The sequence below is a fragment of the Nerophis ophidion genome, linkage group LG17 (genome assembly GCF_033978795.1).
Source record: "Nerophis ophidion isolate RoL-2023_Sa linkage group LG17, RoL_Noph_v1.0, whole genome shotgun sequence".
NCBI classification, from domain to species: Eukaryota; Metazoa; Chordata; class Actinopteri; order Syngnathiformes; family Syngnathidae; genus Nerophis; species Nerophis ophidion.
The window spans coordinates 31,975,035-31,988,741 of record NC_084627.1 but is presented as its reverse complement, the minus strand read 5'-3'; the positions used below and the strand labels follow the sequence as shown (position 1 = coordinate 31,988,741).

At 39.0% G+C, this 13,707-nt stretch overlaps 1 protein-coding gene across 1 annotated transcript in view; it reads left to right on the top strand.

Annotated features, from left to right (window-relative positions):
• The window catches only part of dennd1a (DENN/MADD domain containing 1A), a 101,919-nt gene that overhangs the window by 29,407 nt on the left and 58,805 nt on the right, over positions 1 to 13,707 (top strand). The window contains exons 9-10 of the mRNA XM_061876758.1: positions 6,085 to 6,195; positions 11,574 to 11,674. Coding sequence (XP_061732742.1) covers positions 6,085 to 6,195; positions 11,574 to 11,674 — 212 coding nt within the window. The remainder of the gene's footprint in view (positions 1 to 6,084; positions 6,196 to 11,573; positions 11,675 to 13,707) is intronic.

Here is a 13,707-nt window from a genome sequence, read left to right as displayed (position 1 = left end):
CGTGTGGCGGGGCTCTCCCTTAGAGATAGGGTGAGAAGCTCAGCCATCCGGGAGGGACTCAAAGTAAAGCCGCTGCTCCTTCACATCGAGAGGAGCCAGATGAGGTGGTTTGGGCATCTGGTCAGGATGCCACCCGAACGCCTCCCTAGGGAGGTGTTTAGGGCACGTCCAACCGGTAGGAGGCCACGGGGAAGACCCAGGACACGTTGGGAAGACTATGTCTCCCGGCTGGCCTGGGAACGCCTCGGGATCCCCCGGGAAGAGCTGGACGAAGTGGCTGGGGAGAGGGAAGTCTGGGTTTCCCTGCTTAGGCTGTTGCCCCCGCGACCCGACCTCGGATAAGCGGAAGATGATGGATGGATGGATGGATGTTATAGGCACAAAGTTCAAAAGCCAGCATCTGTGATGATATGGGGGTGTATTAGTGCCCAAGGCATGTGTACCTTACACATCTGTGAAGGCACCATTAATGCTGAAAGGTACATACAGATTTTGGAGCAACACACTATGTTGCCATCCAAGCAACGTCTTTTTCATGGACGCCCCTGCTTATTTCAGCGACACAATGCCAAGCCACATTCTGCACGTGTTACAACAGCGTGGCTTCGTAGTAAAAGAGTACGTATACTCGACTGGCCTGCCTGTAGTCCAGACCTGTCTCCCATTGAAAATGTGTGGCGCATTATGAAGCCTAAAATACGACTTAAGCTGTACATCAAGCAAGAATGGGAAATAATTCCACTTGAAAAGCTTTAGTAATTGGTCTCCTCAGTTCCCAAAAATGTACTGAGTGTTGTTAAAAGGAAAGGCCATGTAACACAGTGGTAAAAATGCTCCTGTGCCAACTTTTTACCAATGTGTTGCTGCCATTAAATTCCAAGTTGATTATTTACAAAAAAAAATAGTTTCTCAGTTCGAACATTAAATATCCTGTCTTTGCAATTTATTTAATTGAATATAAGTTTCAAAGGATTTGCAAATCATTGTATTTTTTTTGTATTTACGATTCACACAACGTCTGTCTATCTGTGTTGGCCCTACGATGAGGTGGCGACTTGTCCAGGGTTAATTTAATGTTAAAATTAAACCTAAAAGTTAAATCTAAATGTGGAAATAAAAATATAAATGTTACATTTCAACCTAAATCCATCCATCCATCCATTTCTACCACTTGTCCCTCTCAGGGTTGCGGGGGTGCTACATTCTGTTAAATCTAAACCTAAATGTTAAGTCTAAATCTTTAATCTAAACATAAACGTTGAATCTAAATCTTAAATCTAAAGGTGAGCGCTAATGTTAAAGCTAAACCTAAATCTTAAATAAAAATCTAAATCTATTTCTATGTGCATTACATCATTTCGCTGCTCTGTTACTTCATGATTGTGTCACATATGAACATTACATTGCTGTAAACAATGTTGTCACTGCCATATAGGTTTGATGCAGCAGCCAGCTGACACACTTGCTTTTGATCGGTTCCAAAGAATATGGTCTGTCTCCCTGTAATGTTTGTCTGCTCTTGAATGGGATTGTGCTGAAAATCTTAATTTACCCTCGGGGATTAATAAAATATTTCTGATTCTGATTCTGATATGTTTTAATTGTGAGCTAAATGTTAAAAACATGATCGTAGTGAGTTTGAAGTCATCTTTTAGTCAGAAGTTCTGACGCGGTGCATGCCAATATGCGGCTTTCAATATGTTTCTTATCCATCTTTCTGCCCCTAATCATGTTTTTACCATTTAGCTCACAGTTAAGACATATTATTTTGTACCGATCCAAAGCGAGCGTGTCAGCTGCTACTGCATCAAACTTATATGACAGTGATTGCATTGTTCATAGCAATGTAATGTTTATATTAGGGCTGTCAAACGATTAAAATATGCAATCGCGATAATCGTATCGTCCATAGTTAACTCAAAATTACAAAATTAATCACGAATATCCGCAGATACTGTAGATATAATTTTTCACCATTAATTTGTACCTTAGATCAGTGTTTTTTGGGTTTTTTTTTAAGAAATCAACATAAAAAACACAATATACACTTACAATTAGTGCACCAACCACAAAAACCTTCCTTTTTCATGACAAAAACGTCCCTTTTTCATGACAAAGAAAAAAGAAAGAAAAAAAAAAAAGGGATCTTGTGGTCTTTGAACACACCGTATCAGCAGAAAATGAACAAGTGTTGTGTGTTTAGGAGTGAAACACAGAGGGAGACGTATGTGCACGGAGGAAATACTTGCTGGAAATGGGCCCGATGTTAGCATAAAATTGTCCATAAAAGCTAAAAAGAGTGGTTTTCTCTTGGACGCTACAATATATTTTATTACTTTATTTTGTTAGGTGTGGCGGCTAATATGAAGCCCCTACGTTAAGGAGAAACCCTAAGCGTAGTTAAACGAATGTATAGTGTAGCTCTTATTTTGAAGACGGAAAAGTGTGGGATTGGTTTGAAAAGTTGTCGCATCAACAGTTTTCAATGAAAAAGTCTCCTTTTGATATCCTGCCGACCATCTTTCATTTTCTGTTTAGCTTTCATGTCATCATACTTTACTAAAGCAGTCACAGTAACAAACTAAATGTTTTGTTATCACTGCACCTTAACCGTAATCTGAGCACAGAAATTAAGCACCACCCTCCCCAAGAACGACGTTTGCTGCAGGGATGTTGTCTTTTCTCACTACAAAAAAATACTCCTTTTGTTGTCGGGAAAACAACTTGTTATGGCTTTGAACTTGATATTTACATAATGTTCCTTTTTCTTTATTCATTGCTGCTCACTTGTGGTTCATCAGTAGCAAGTGAATTGCAGCCAAGTTCCCCGCTATGGCACTGCAGGAGGGTCAAAAAGGAAGCATTAAATGCCTGTTAAAAACGTAGTTATTGAAATTTATAGTCATTTATAGTTATAATTTATCGCTTTAACTTTGACAGCCTTAGTTCATATGTGACACAATCATGAATTAACAGCGCAGCGAAATTATGAAAGACACAAGTAGATGCAGCCCTTTGAGACACTAGTGATTTAGGGCTATATAAGTAAACATTGATTGATTGATTGATTGATTGATTGATTGATTGATTGATATAGGTGGATTCCAACAGACTTTGTTGTAAGAAGCGATTCAAACATGGAAGTGCAGCATCAGGTGTTTGAGTGTTTTAATTTTCATGATGCAACACACCATTAATTAACATTCTAAAAAAATATGGAACTTTAAAAACTCAGTCATGGGAGTAGTTCGGAGAAGCCATGGAGACTGACTCCCTGACGGCTTCGAAGCGATTCTGGACCACCATCTGCCGCCTCAGCATAGGGAAGCAGTGCGCTGTCAACACCGTGTGTGCTGCTGACGTGGACTGAGGATGTTGTAGATCGGTAGAACCAATACTTCAAAGGTCCCCTCAATCCCACTTACACATTTTTCAATGAGGAAGCAGTGCCTGGCGACTCTGTGTTGGCCTCTCCTATTTCTGGGGCTGAGATTTCCGAGGTAGTTAAGAATATCCTCGGCGGCAGGAGGTGGAGGTGATCCCTGCCAGCTTTGGGGCTGTCTGTCCCATCCTATCCTAAACCGAAAGGCAAAGCTCTCAATTTGCCGGTCGATCTGCGTCCCTATCCTCACCTATGGTTATGACCAACAGGACAAAATCGCTGGTACAAATGGCCCAATTGAGCTTCCTTTGTCGGGTGGCAGGGCTCTCCCTTAGAGATAAGGTGAGAAGCTCTGTCATTCGGGAGAAGCTCAGAGTGAAGCCGGTGCTCCTCTACATCGAGAGTAGCCAGATGAGGTGGTTCGGGCATTTGGTCAGAATGTCTGCCGAATGCCTCCCTGGGGAGGTGTTTAGGGTTCGTCCTACAGGTCGGAGAACACGGGAAAGACCCAGCACACGGGGTGGAAACTGTGCCTCCCAGCTGGCCTTGGAACGCCTCAGGATCCCCTGGCAAGAGCTGGACAAAGTAGCTGGGGAGAGTAAAGTTTGGGCGTCTCTGCTTAGGCTACTGCCCCCGCAACTCAATTGCAGACAAGCAGAAGAAAGTGGACGGATGGATGTATTTCAATTTCAAATTACGATACCGCCCAAATGCAGCTGAGATAGGCTCCAGCACCCCCGCGACCCCAAAAAGGACAAGCGGTAGAAAATGGATTGATGAATGGATTCAGATTTAGATTTAAGGTTTAGATTTAGGATTTAGATTTACATTTAACAATTAGGCTTAGCTTTAGGTTTAGATTTACTATGAAGCGCTCTCATTTCGATTTAAGATTTAGATTTAACATTTAGGTTTAGATTTATTATTTAGCGCTCACATTTAGATTTAAGATTTAGATTAAACATTTAGGGTTTAGATTCAACATTTAAATTAATATTTAAGATTTAGATTCAACATTTAATTTAGATTTACCATTTAAGTTTAGATTTAACATGTAGCGCTCACATTTAGATGTAGATTTAACATTTAGATTTAGAGCACAGTGGACAAGATGATCATGCCTGTACCTCCAAATAAGAAGGTCATCCCCGGGCTTGGGATCTTTTTGTGTGGAGTTTGCATGTTCTCCCCATGACTGTATGGGTTCCCTCGGGTACTCGAGCTTTCTCCCACCTCCAAAGACATGCAGCTGGGGATAGGTTGATTAACAGTACCAAATTGACCCTAGTGTGTGAATGAGAGAGTAAATGTTGTCTGTCTATATGTGTTTACCCTGCGAAGAGGTAGCAACTTATCCAGGCTGTACCCCGCCTTACGCCTGAATGCAGCTGGGATAAGCGCCAGCCACCCCTGCGACTCCGAGAGGGATAAGTAGTAGGAAATAGATGGATGTACACTTATTAAGATTTAGATTTAATATTTACATTTAGATATAACATTTAGGTAGATATAACACTTTGGTTTAGATATAAAATTTAGACTTAGAATTGGGATTTATATTTATATTCAAGATTTAGGTCTGGATATAATATTTAGATTTAAGATTTAGATGTAGTATTTAGATTTAACATTTAGATGTAATACTAAGAGTCAACATTTGATTTAAACTTCAATGTAATGAAAATTAGCTAAATGTGAGAAAAGTTAGTTAAATCTGAGAAAAGTGAGTTAAATCTGAGAAATCTATCTGCTAGAAAAGTGTGAATCAATGTCTACATCCGGCAACCCATAGCTGGATCCAAAGTATTTATCTTTTATTTATCCTTTTTCTGCATTTTAATATCTGTCGTTTTCAAACCACAAGAGAGCGAAACAATTCTTGCTGAGGAATGCCATCTCATAATTAAAACATTTTTTTTAAGTGTTGTATATCAATATTCTTGCTAAATCAATGATAAACTTAAAAAAAGGCAATAAGATGGCACAGACACGACTCCTCTTTAATGATGGCACCAGTCCGTGCATCGATATGTAGGTTTTTATTAAGTTTCCCCTGGTCTTAAGAATTTGTCTTGTTCTCAAAAATGACTAAATTCAGACATTTACATCTCGCACATTAAGAAGGAATATTTTCCACCCCGCAACATTGTTTAAAGAATAGATAGATAGTACTTTATTTATTCCGTCAGGAGAGTTCCTTCAGGAAAATTACAATTTTCAGCACAATCCCATTCAAGATCAGACAAACATTACAGGGAGACAGAACAGGATCGCTGACGGGTCTGCCGGCTTCCAGCGCCCCTTACAAAAAAGATGACATACAGGTAAACAGGAGGGGGGGGGGGAATAGAAGATTAAAATAAAATTAAAAAATCGGTCTTAGCCTAGGCCCTGGAGTGGGGGTGCAGACTGAGGCCAAGGGAAAAAAAACAAAAACAAAAAAACACAACAACTCATAGCCATAGTACACATCCCTCTTCCATGTGTGTAAGAGGGAAACATCAAACATCACAGAACACAGAGGACATTAAAGACATTAAAGCAGCAGATACAACCAGACACTCCTACATACAGCTATGAATAAAAAGTAAAAGAAACATATCCACTGTGAATGCTTACCAATGTATTTTCATTAGGCCTGTCAAAGTTAACGCACTTCATAACTAACGCAATTCATTTCGCTTATTGTTTGGTTCTTGCAGCGGAATCTTACAGAGTACTCTGTAGCAGTCGACGTCAACAACATGCTCCATCTCTACGCTAGTATGCTGTATGAACGTCGAATCCTCATCTGTTGTAACACACTCAGCACTGTAAGTAGTCAGCCATCTTCCCTCCCATTGTTATGTGATGTGTTAGTCTTACAAGGTCTCTCAGGTGTGAATGGGGAGCAGGATATAAAATATTACATTGTCACCCTTTCATATTGTTCACTAGAACTTCAACATAGGATCTAATTGTTTGTTTTATTTAATTAATTTAAGGTCAATCAAAAAAATAAATCAACATAACATTTAAAATAAATAATGAACTAAAAGGGGCAGAAATAAGTCGAATTTACATCTGCCCCTATTCTTACAGTTACATTTGTTTTTCAACTCAGAAGAATAGCCATAATAATAATAATAATAATACAATTTATTTAAAAGGCGCCTTTCTGGGTATTCAAGGACACTGTACAAAATTAAAACAATAAAATCAATTGGATAAAAACAACAACGATCGATAACATTTACAGTGAATAAGCAGTCAGGAACAGTTGTGTTTTGAGTTTTGATTTAAAGAAGGATATTGAGTCTGAAATTATAAAGGTCTGGTGGTAATGAGTTCCAAAAATGAGGGGCTGAGCGGCTGAAAGCTCAGCCACCCATGGTGGACAGTTTATATTAGGGGGCAGTAAGATGGATGGATGAAGAGGATCTTAGGCAACGGGAGGGCGTGGCGACATGGAGCAGGTCACAGAGAAATGTTATGAATAGCTTTGAAATTGAGGATAATTATTTTACATTGCATATGGTGTTTGATGGGTAGCCAATGGAGTTCTTGCAGAACTAGGGTGATGTGCTGGTTTGAAGGGATTCTGGGGATTATTTGGGCTGCAGAGTTCTTTAGAAACTGAAGTTTGTGAAGTGACTTGTGAAAGAAACCAAACAGGACTGAGTTGCAGTAGTCCAGGCGAGAGGTGACAAGGCTATGGACCAGTATGGCAGCAGTATGTGGGGTTAGGGATGGGCGATATCGATTAATGTTGCGTGGATGAAAGTAAGCAGACCGGGTAATGTTGTTTATGTGACCTTGAAAAGAGTATTCTGTCGAGGATTACACCCAGACTTAACTTGGGAGGAGGGTAAAATGGAGGAATTGCCGAGAGTAACAGACAAACTGTTGGTTTTGGCTAGAATGGATTTTATACCTGCAAGTTAGATTTCGGTTTTATTACTATTGAATTGGAGGAAATTGGATGAGAACCACAGTTTGAGTTCACTGAGGCAGTCTGTAAGGGATGAAGCTGGAAAATAAGCAGTTGGTTTGGTTGAGACGTAGAGCTGGGTGTCATCCGTATAACAGTGAAAATGTATTTTATATTTACGGAAAATATTGCTAAGGGGAAGAATGTAGATGATAAAAAGCAGTGGACCAAGAACAGGGTCCTGGGGCACACCAGAGGAAACGGGAGACAGAGGGGATTCGAATAAACGGAGTTAAACAAACTGAGTGCGGTACTAGACATATTGATCTAAACCAGTGTATATATATTCATAACATACATATTTCATAACATACAACAAAATAAGTAAACATGCAAACAATAATTTTCTCCCAAGTCATATATTTTCCTCATCGTGATTTTTACTTGTGTTATCACAGTAGGAGATTTAGATTGTTTTATTTCACTGTCATGATTGTTCCGAAAACTAACACATTTGATTGAAATACTTTTACTTCATCCCTGTTCTAAATCTCGATTTAGTTAAGAGCTCAATTCCTGTTAGATTATAATTGCTTTCTGTTTTGAATGTTGATTTGAAGAATTTGTGTATGTACTTTGTACATGTTTTTGTCAGTCTACCCCAGGGTAGCTGTGGCTACGAATGTAACTTACCACCACCAGGTGTGAATGAATGTTGAGTCCCACTTCTCTGTGAGCGCTTTGAGTGTTTAGAAAAGCGCGATATAAATCTAAGTTATTTTTATTTATTTTATTTTTTTTGTACATGATTTTCAGGGTATTGTATTCTACTACCCAATTCATGAAATGTTAATATGTTTAACTGTTTGAATATTGGGTTTTTGAGGTTCCTGTAGAGGTGGGGGAAATAATACATTTTTACATGCATCGCAATTTGGACATGGACGATTATGGAATGGATTAGTAACCGTCAATAATCTATGTATTTATTGTAAATAAAGTAATGCCCACATTCCTAAATCTGGCTGACCGCAGTGAGCCACCTCACTGAGAGATCCGACCAGCTCATTTACTGTCGGGCACACATTTTAATTAATTTAATAAATGTGGGAATACATGTAACTGTTTCTTATACCAAATTAATAGGTTTTTTTTTAAGTTGCAAGTGATAAACACTTATTTAGTAAAACAAAAATAAATGTAAAACTACATCAATATAAATAAATCGACTTTTAATCGAATCATAGCTCCTGAATCGGAATCAAATGGTGCGCAAAGATCAACCAATCAATGTTTACTTATGTAGCCCTAAATCACGAGTGTCTCAAAGGGCTGCACAAACCACAACGACATCCCCATCAGTGTCTGAAAAAATTCAACCCAATGGGATGACAACAAGAAACCCTGGAGGGGACCGGAGATGTTTATTTGTACATAATTTGGGCTTCCAGCTATAAAACCCACGAAAACAGCATTTCAATAAATTAGAATACTGTGAAGAAATCACCATTTACTTCTCAGTTTTTATAGAAAAAAGAAATTAGGATCACATAAAATCAATCAACTATATGGTACTTTCAAAATGATACATCAATCTTCAATACTTAGTAGGGAATCCCTTTGCGTTAATCACTGCCTCGATGCGCTGTGGCATTGAGGCAATCAGCCTGTGGCATTGGCTGGGAGTTATGTAAGCCCGGATTTCCTTGATGCTTGCTGTCAGCTCTTCTTTGTTTTTGGATCTGGTGCCCCACATTTTCCTCTTGATAATACCCCATAGACTCTCAATGGGGTTTTGGTCCGGCGAGTTGGCTGGCCTGTCAAGCACTGCATCTAACCAAGTTTTAGTGCTTCTGGCGGTATGGGCGGGGGCCATGTCCTGCTGTAAGATGAACTCTGCATCTCCATACAGATCCTCAGCAGAAGGAATCATGAAGTCCTCTAAAACATTCTGGTAGACTGATGTGGTAACCTTGGATTTAAGAAAGCAGAGTTTACCAACACCTGCACTGACATTGCACCCCAAATCATGACGGACTATGGATATTTCACACTGAACCTCAAGCAGCTTGGGTTCTGTTCCTCACCCGTCTTCCTCCAAACCTTTGGACCTTGATTCTCGAATTAAAGTCACACTTTTACTTTCCTAGGAAACGAGGACCTTTGTACCAGTGGCCAACAGTCCAGTCCTTCTTCTTCTTGGTCCAGTTGAGTTCCACTTTTTTTGGATCTCTGCCAGATTAATGAATCTTTTCTGTTTGATAATCCGCAGAAGCCCACAGTCAGCTCTTCTGCTGGTGCATCTTCTCCTGCCACATTTTGCCCTTCCACTTGGACTTTCCATTGACATGCTTGGACACAGCACTCTGTGAACAGCCAGCCTCCTTAGCTATGAGCTTTTGTGGCTTACCCATCCAATGGAGGGTATCAATGATGATCCTAACTGAGACAATTGAACCAAAGTGAAGCAATGTAATGACACCTGGGAAAACCTGTGCAGGTGCATGGAGTTTAGTAAACGAGTAGTGTGTGACACTCAGTTTAAAACATTCAAGCCCTGTAAAATTTGGACTGATTTCTTCACAGTATTCACATTTTTTGAAATCCTGTTTTGGAGGTTTTGTGAGCTGAAGGCCTAAATTATGTGCAAATAGACAACTAAATATTTGAAATCGCTTAAGTTGTAGGCCCTGAGTCTATTATCTATTGAACTTTAACGTTTGAATGTAATTATGGAAATAAATAAACTTTTCCATTAACTTTTGGAATGGGGCGTATAGGAGTACTGACTGTTTTGCTGCAGACGCTCTATTTGTAAAATATATGTATGAGTGCTGCCAGTATTTCTGATTTTCTGCAGAAGTTGTTTTTGTAAAATAGACATGAATAAGTAATATAATGTATTGCAGCTGTAAGAAGAAATCACACAAAGTCAGAAGCTATTTTTTTACTTTTATTACCAATCTTACGATAACAAACGACACAATTCCGACAGGTTTTACATCCCGTGCAAACACTTTTGCCTCTGTGAGTTTGCACTTCCTCAGACACACAACCTTTCCTCATTGTCTTCCAATCACTTTTAAGCACAGACAGTGTGTTTGCAAACATCGGAAAAACTGACATCAGATCCAAACCACACGAACATAACATAAACCAGCTAATTGTTAAAGTATGAATATCTATATAATCTTTTATTATTATACTATAGACAAGTGATATACTGAAAACTCGACTACCGAAAAAATACTTTGATTACGGAAAACCACACTCCCGAATGTAAACTAAACGCACGCCATTGTCTGGAGCATTGTTAGCATGTCTTCAATGTGGACGTACTTTTAATAAATCCCAGATACACCTGCGGACATGCATCAACAAAATGTGCAAATATTAATAGGACAGTGGTGGCTTTTAAAGAGAGAAAGTGTTACAGTGTGAAGCAAGTGTGACGTTATGCTTGCTGGAGCTCGCCTCTTTAGTCGGGACATCGAGGGACTGAAGTAAAGAGTCTCTAAACACAAGTACAATATATAAAAAGACCAGAAAAAGATGTTAGATTTGTTGCTAGTTGTTTTAATGAATAAAAAAAACTAATTAAAAGTCTCATGAAAAAATCTCAATAAAGCTACAGTTGAAAACGTGGCAAACGATAAAAAAAATATGATACTAATTATTATCATGGATTTGTTTTTAAATGTCTATAGACATTTTTTTAGCCTTTTTTAAAGAAAAAAATATAGCAAATTATTCAAAATTTTCAATGATATGGTGATGACCACGCCTCTAACCACGCCTCCACCGCCACAGGTATCTTGGCAGACTCGAGGAAACCCTGGGGTATACTGATTATTGTAAGATACTGTATATGAATATAACATGAGAAAAATGGTTTCCAGTGCGCACCGCGTCCTATGTTAGACAATAGGGGGAATTTGAAATGTAACTTTAGCGACATCTGAGCCTCTACTGACACACCGAGTGCAATGAAAGGAGCACTTTTTGTTGAACTGTGTGCTTGAAAAAGAAGCTGGAGTTGCAATAACTGTATGTTCAGCGGAAACTTCTACCAAGGTTGTAATGTATATATTGTACTGTGTGTGTGTGTGTGTGTGTGTGTGTGTGTGTGTGTGTGTGTGTGTGTGTGTGTGTGTGTGTGTGTGTGTGTGTGTGTGTGTGTGTGTGTGTGTGTGTGTATTGTATTTTACATGTACACATGAAAGAAATGTTTTCAAACTCATTCATGTAGAACTTTAATACTTGAATGTATCTTGTTAACAGTTAACAGCTTGTGTCCATGGGTCTGCTGCCATGATATATCCAATGCACTGGCAACATGTTTACATTCCAGTCCTTCCTCAACATCTGTTAGACTACTGCTGGTGAGTTTGCTGGCTTTGTTATGCACATACAGTTGATCCTTACCTACTTGAGATTCAGCAAATTTGCCGATTTTTGGTAAACCTACTTTTCTGAAAATTTTTTGGGTAGGAAACATGTTTCATTCACCCAAAGTTGAATACCCGTCATAAATATGTTAAAATACTGTATACAATGTACATTGAAAACATTTGATTGCTCACTGATACACACTGAAGAAGAAATTCACTTTCTGTGCTTTTAATGGGAGGTGTATTTAAACAGTGAGTAAGAGAATATCTCAAAAAAAAGACAGCAAAAAATCATGTTAAAAAAAATTTTAAAATGAATTTGCATTTCATTGAGATAAATAAGTATTTGATCCCATACTAACAATAAGGTATTCTGACTACCACACACACCATTCCTTCTGCTTTAAAAAAGTACTTCAATCTTGTTACTTTTATGAAAAACACCTGTCTCAACATTTTACACAGTGCTTTTAAAAAATAACATGTTAAAAGACACATGTTCAATCAATCAGACCACTACCTCTCCATCACGGGCAAGACCAAAGATCTGTTTAAAGATCATATGAAGCAATTCAGCTGGGAGAACAGTCACCAAGTAAAGCATTGATAGCACACTATGCCGTAATTCAGGAGTCTCACTTTTAGTTTACATCGGGACTGTTCGAGGTACAGCAGAGTCCGGTTGAAGATCGGCTACACGTTTTGGACAGACGAAGATCCTTCGCCTTTGGTATGTTTCAACATATTTGGACGGTCAGAAAAAAAAAAAGAAAGAAAGAAAAAAAAAATATATATATATATGTATTTATATATATATATATATATATATATGTATATATCAATCAATCAATCAATCAATGTTTATTTATATAGCCCCAAATCACAAATGTCTTAAAGGACTGCACAAATCATTACGACTACAACATCCTCGGAAGAACCCACAAAAGGGCAAGGAAAACTCACACCTAGTGGGCAGGGAGAATTCACATCCAGTGGGACGCCAGTGACAATGCTGACTATGAGAAACCTTGGAGAGGACCTCAGATGTGGGCAACCCCCCCCTTCTAGGGGACCGAAAGCAATGGATATCGAGCGGGTCTAACATGATACTGTGAAAGTTCAATTCATAGTGGCTCCAACACAGCCGCGAGAGTTCAGTTCAAGCGGATCCAAGACAGCAGCGAGAGTCCCGTCCACAGGAAACCATCTCAAGCGGATCAACAGCGTAGAGATGTCCCCAACCAATACAGGCGAGCGGTCCATCCTGGGTCCCGACGAGCGGTCCATCCTGGGTCTCGACTCTGGACAGCCAGTACTTCATCCATGGTCATCGGACCGGACCCCCTCCACAAGGGAGGGGGGGGGACATAGGAGAAAGAAAAGAAGCGGCAGATCAACTGGTCTAAAAAGGAGGTCTATTTAAAGGCTAGAGTATACAGATGAGTTTTAAGGTGAGACTTAAATGCTTCTACTGAGGTAGCATCTCAAACTGTTACCGGGAGGGCATTCCAGAGTACTGGAGCCCGAACAGAAAACGCTCTATAGCCCGCAGACTTTTTTTGGGCTCTAGGAATCACTAATAAGCCGGAGTCTTTTGAACGCAGATTTCTTGCCGGGACATACGGTACAATACAATCAGCAAGATAGGCTGGAGCTAGACCGTGTAGTATTTTATACGTAAGTAGTAAAACCTTAAAGTCACATCTTAAGTTAATATTTTATATATATATATAAAATATTAGACATAACGTCTATTCAGCAATATCATTTTATATTATTGGATGTAACAAAGGATGGCTATCGGCATAGGTATAACACCTGTGTGCAAATAAAGATAAATAAATGACTGAGGCAATTTTTTTAACATGTTTTTGCAAATTAAGCAAGATATGGTAATACTTTCTTTTGAAGCTGATTACATAAGAGCTCGCAAGTATTTCGTAAACATGATTATGATCATTAATGTTACTTCACAGTGTCACACATCCCATGTGATGTTTATGACACGCTCATGTCACTCTTAT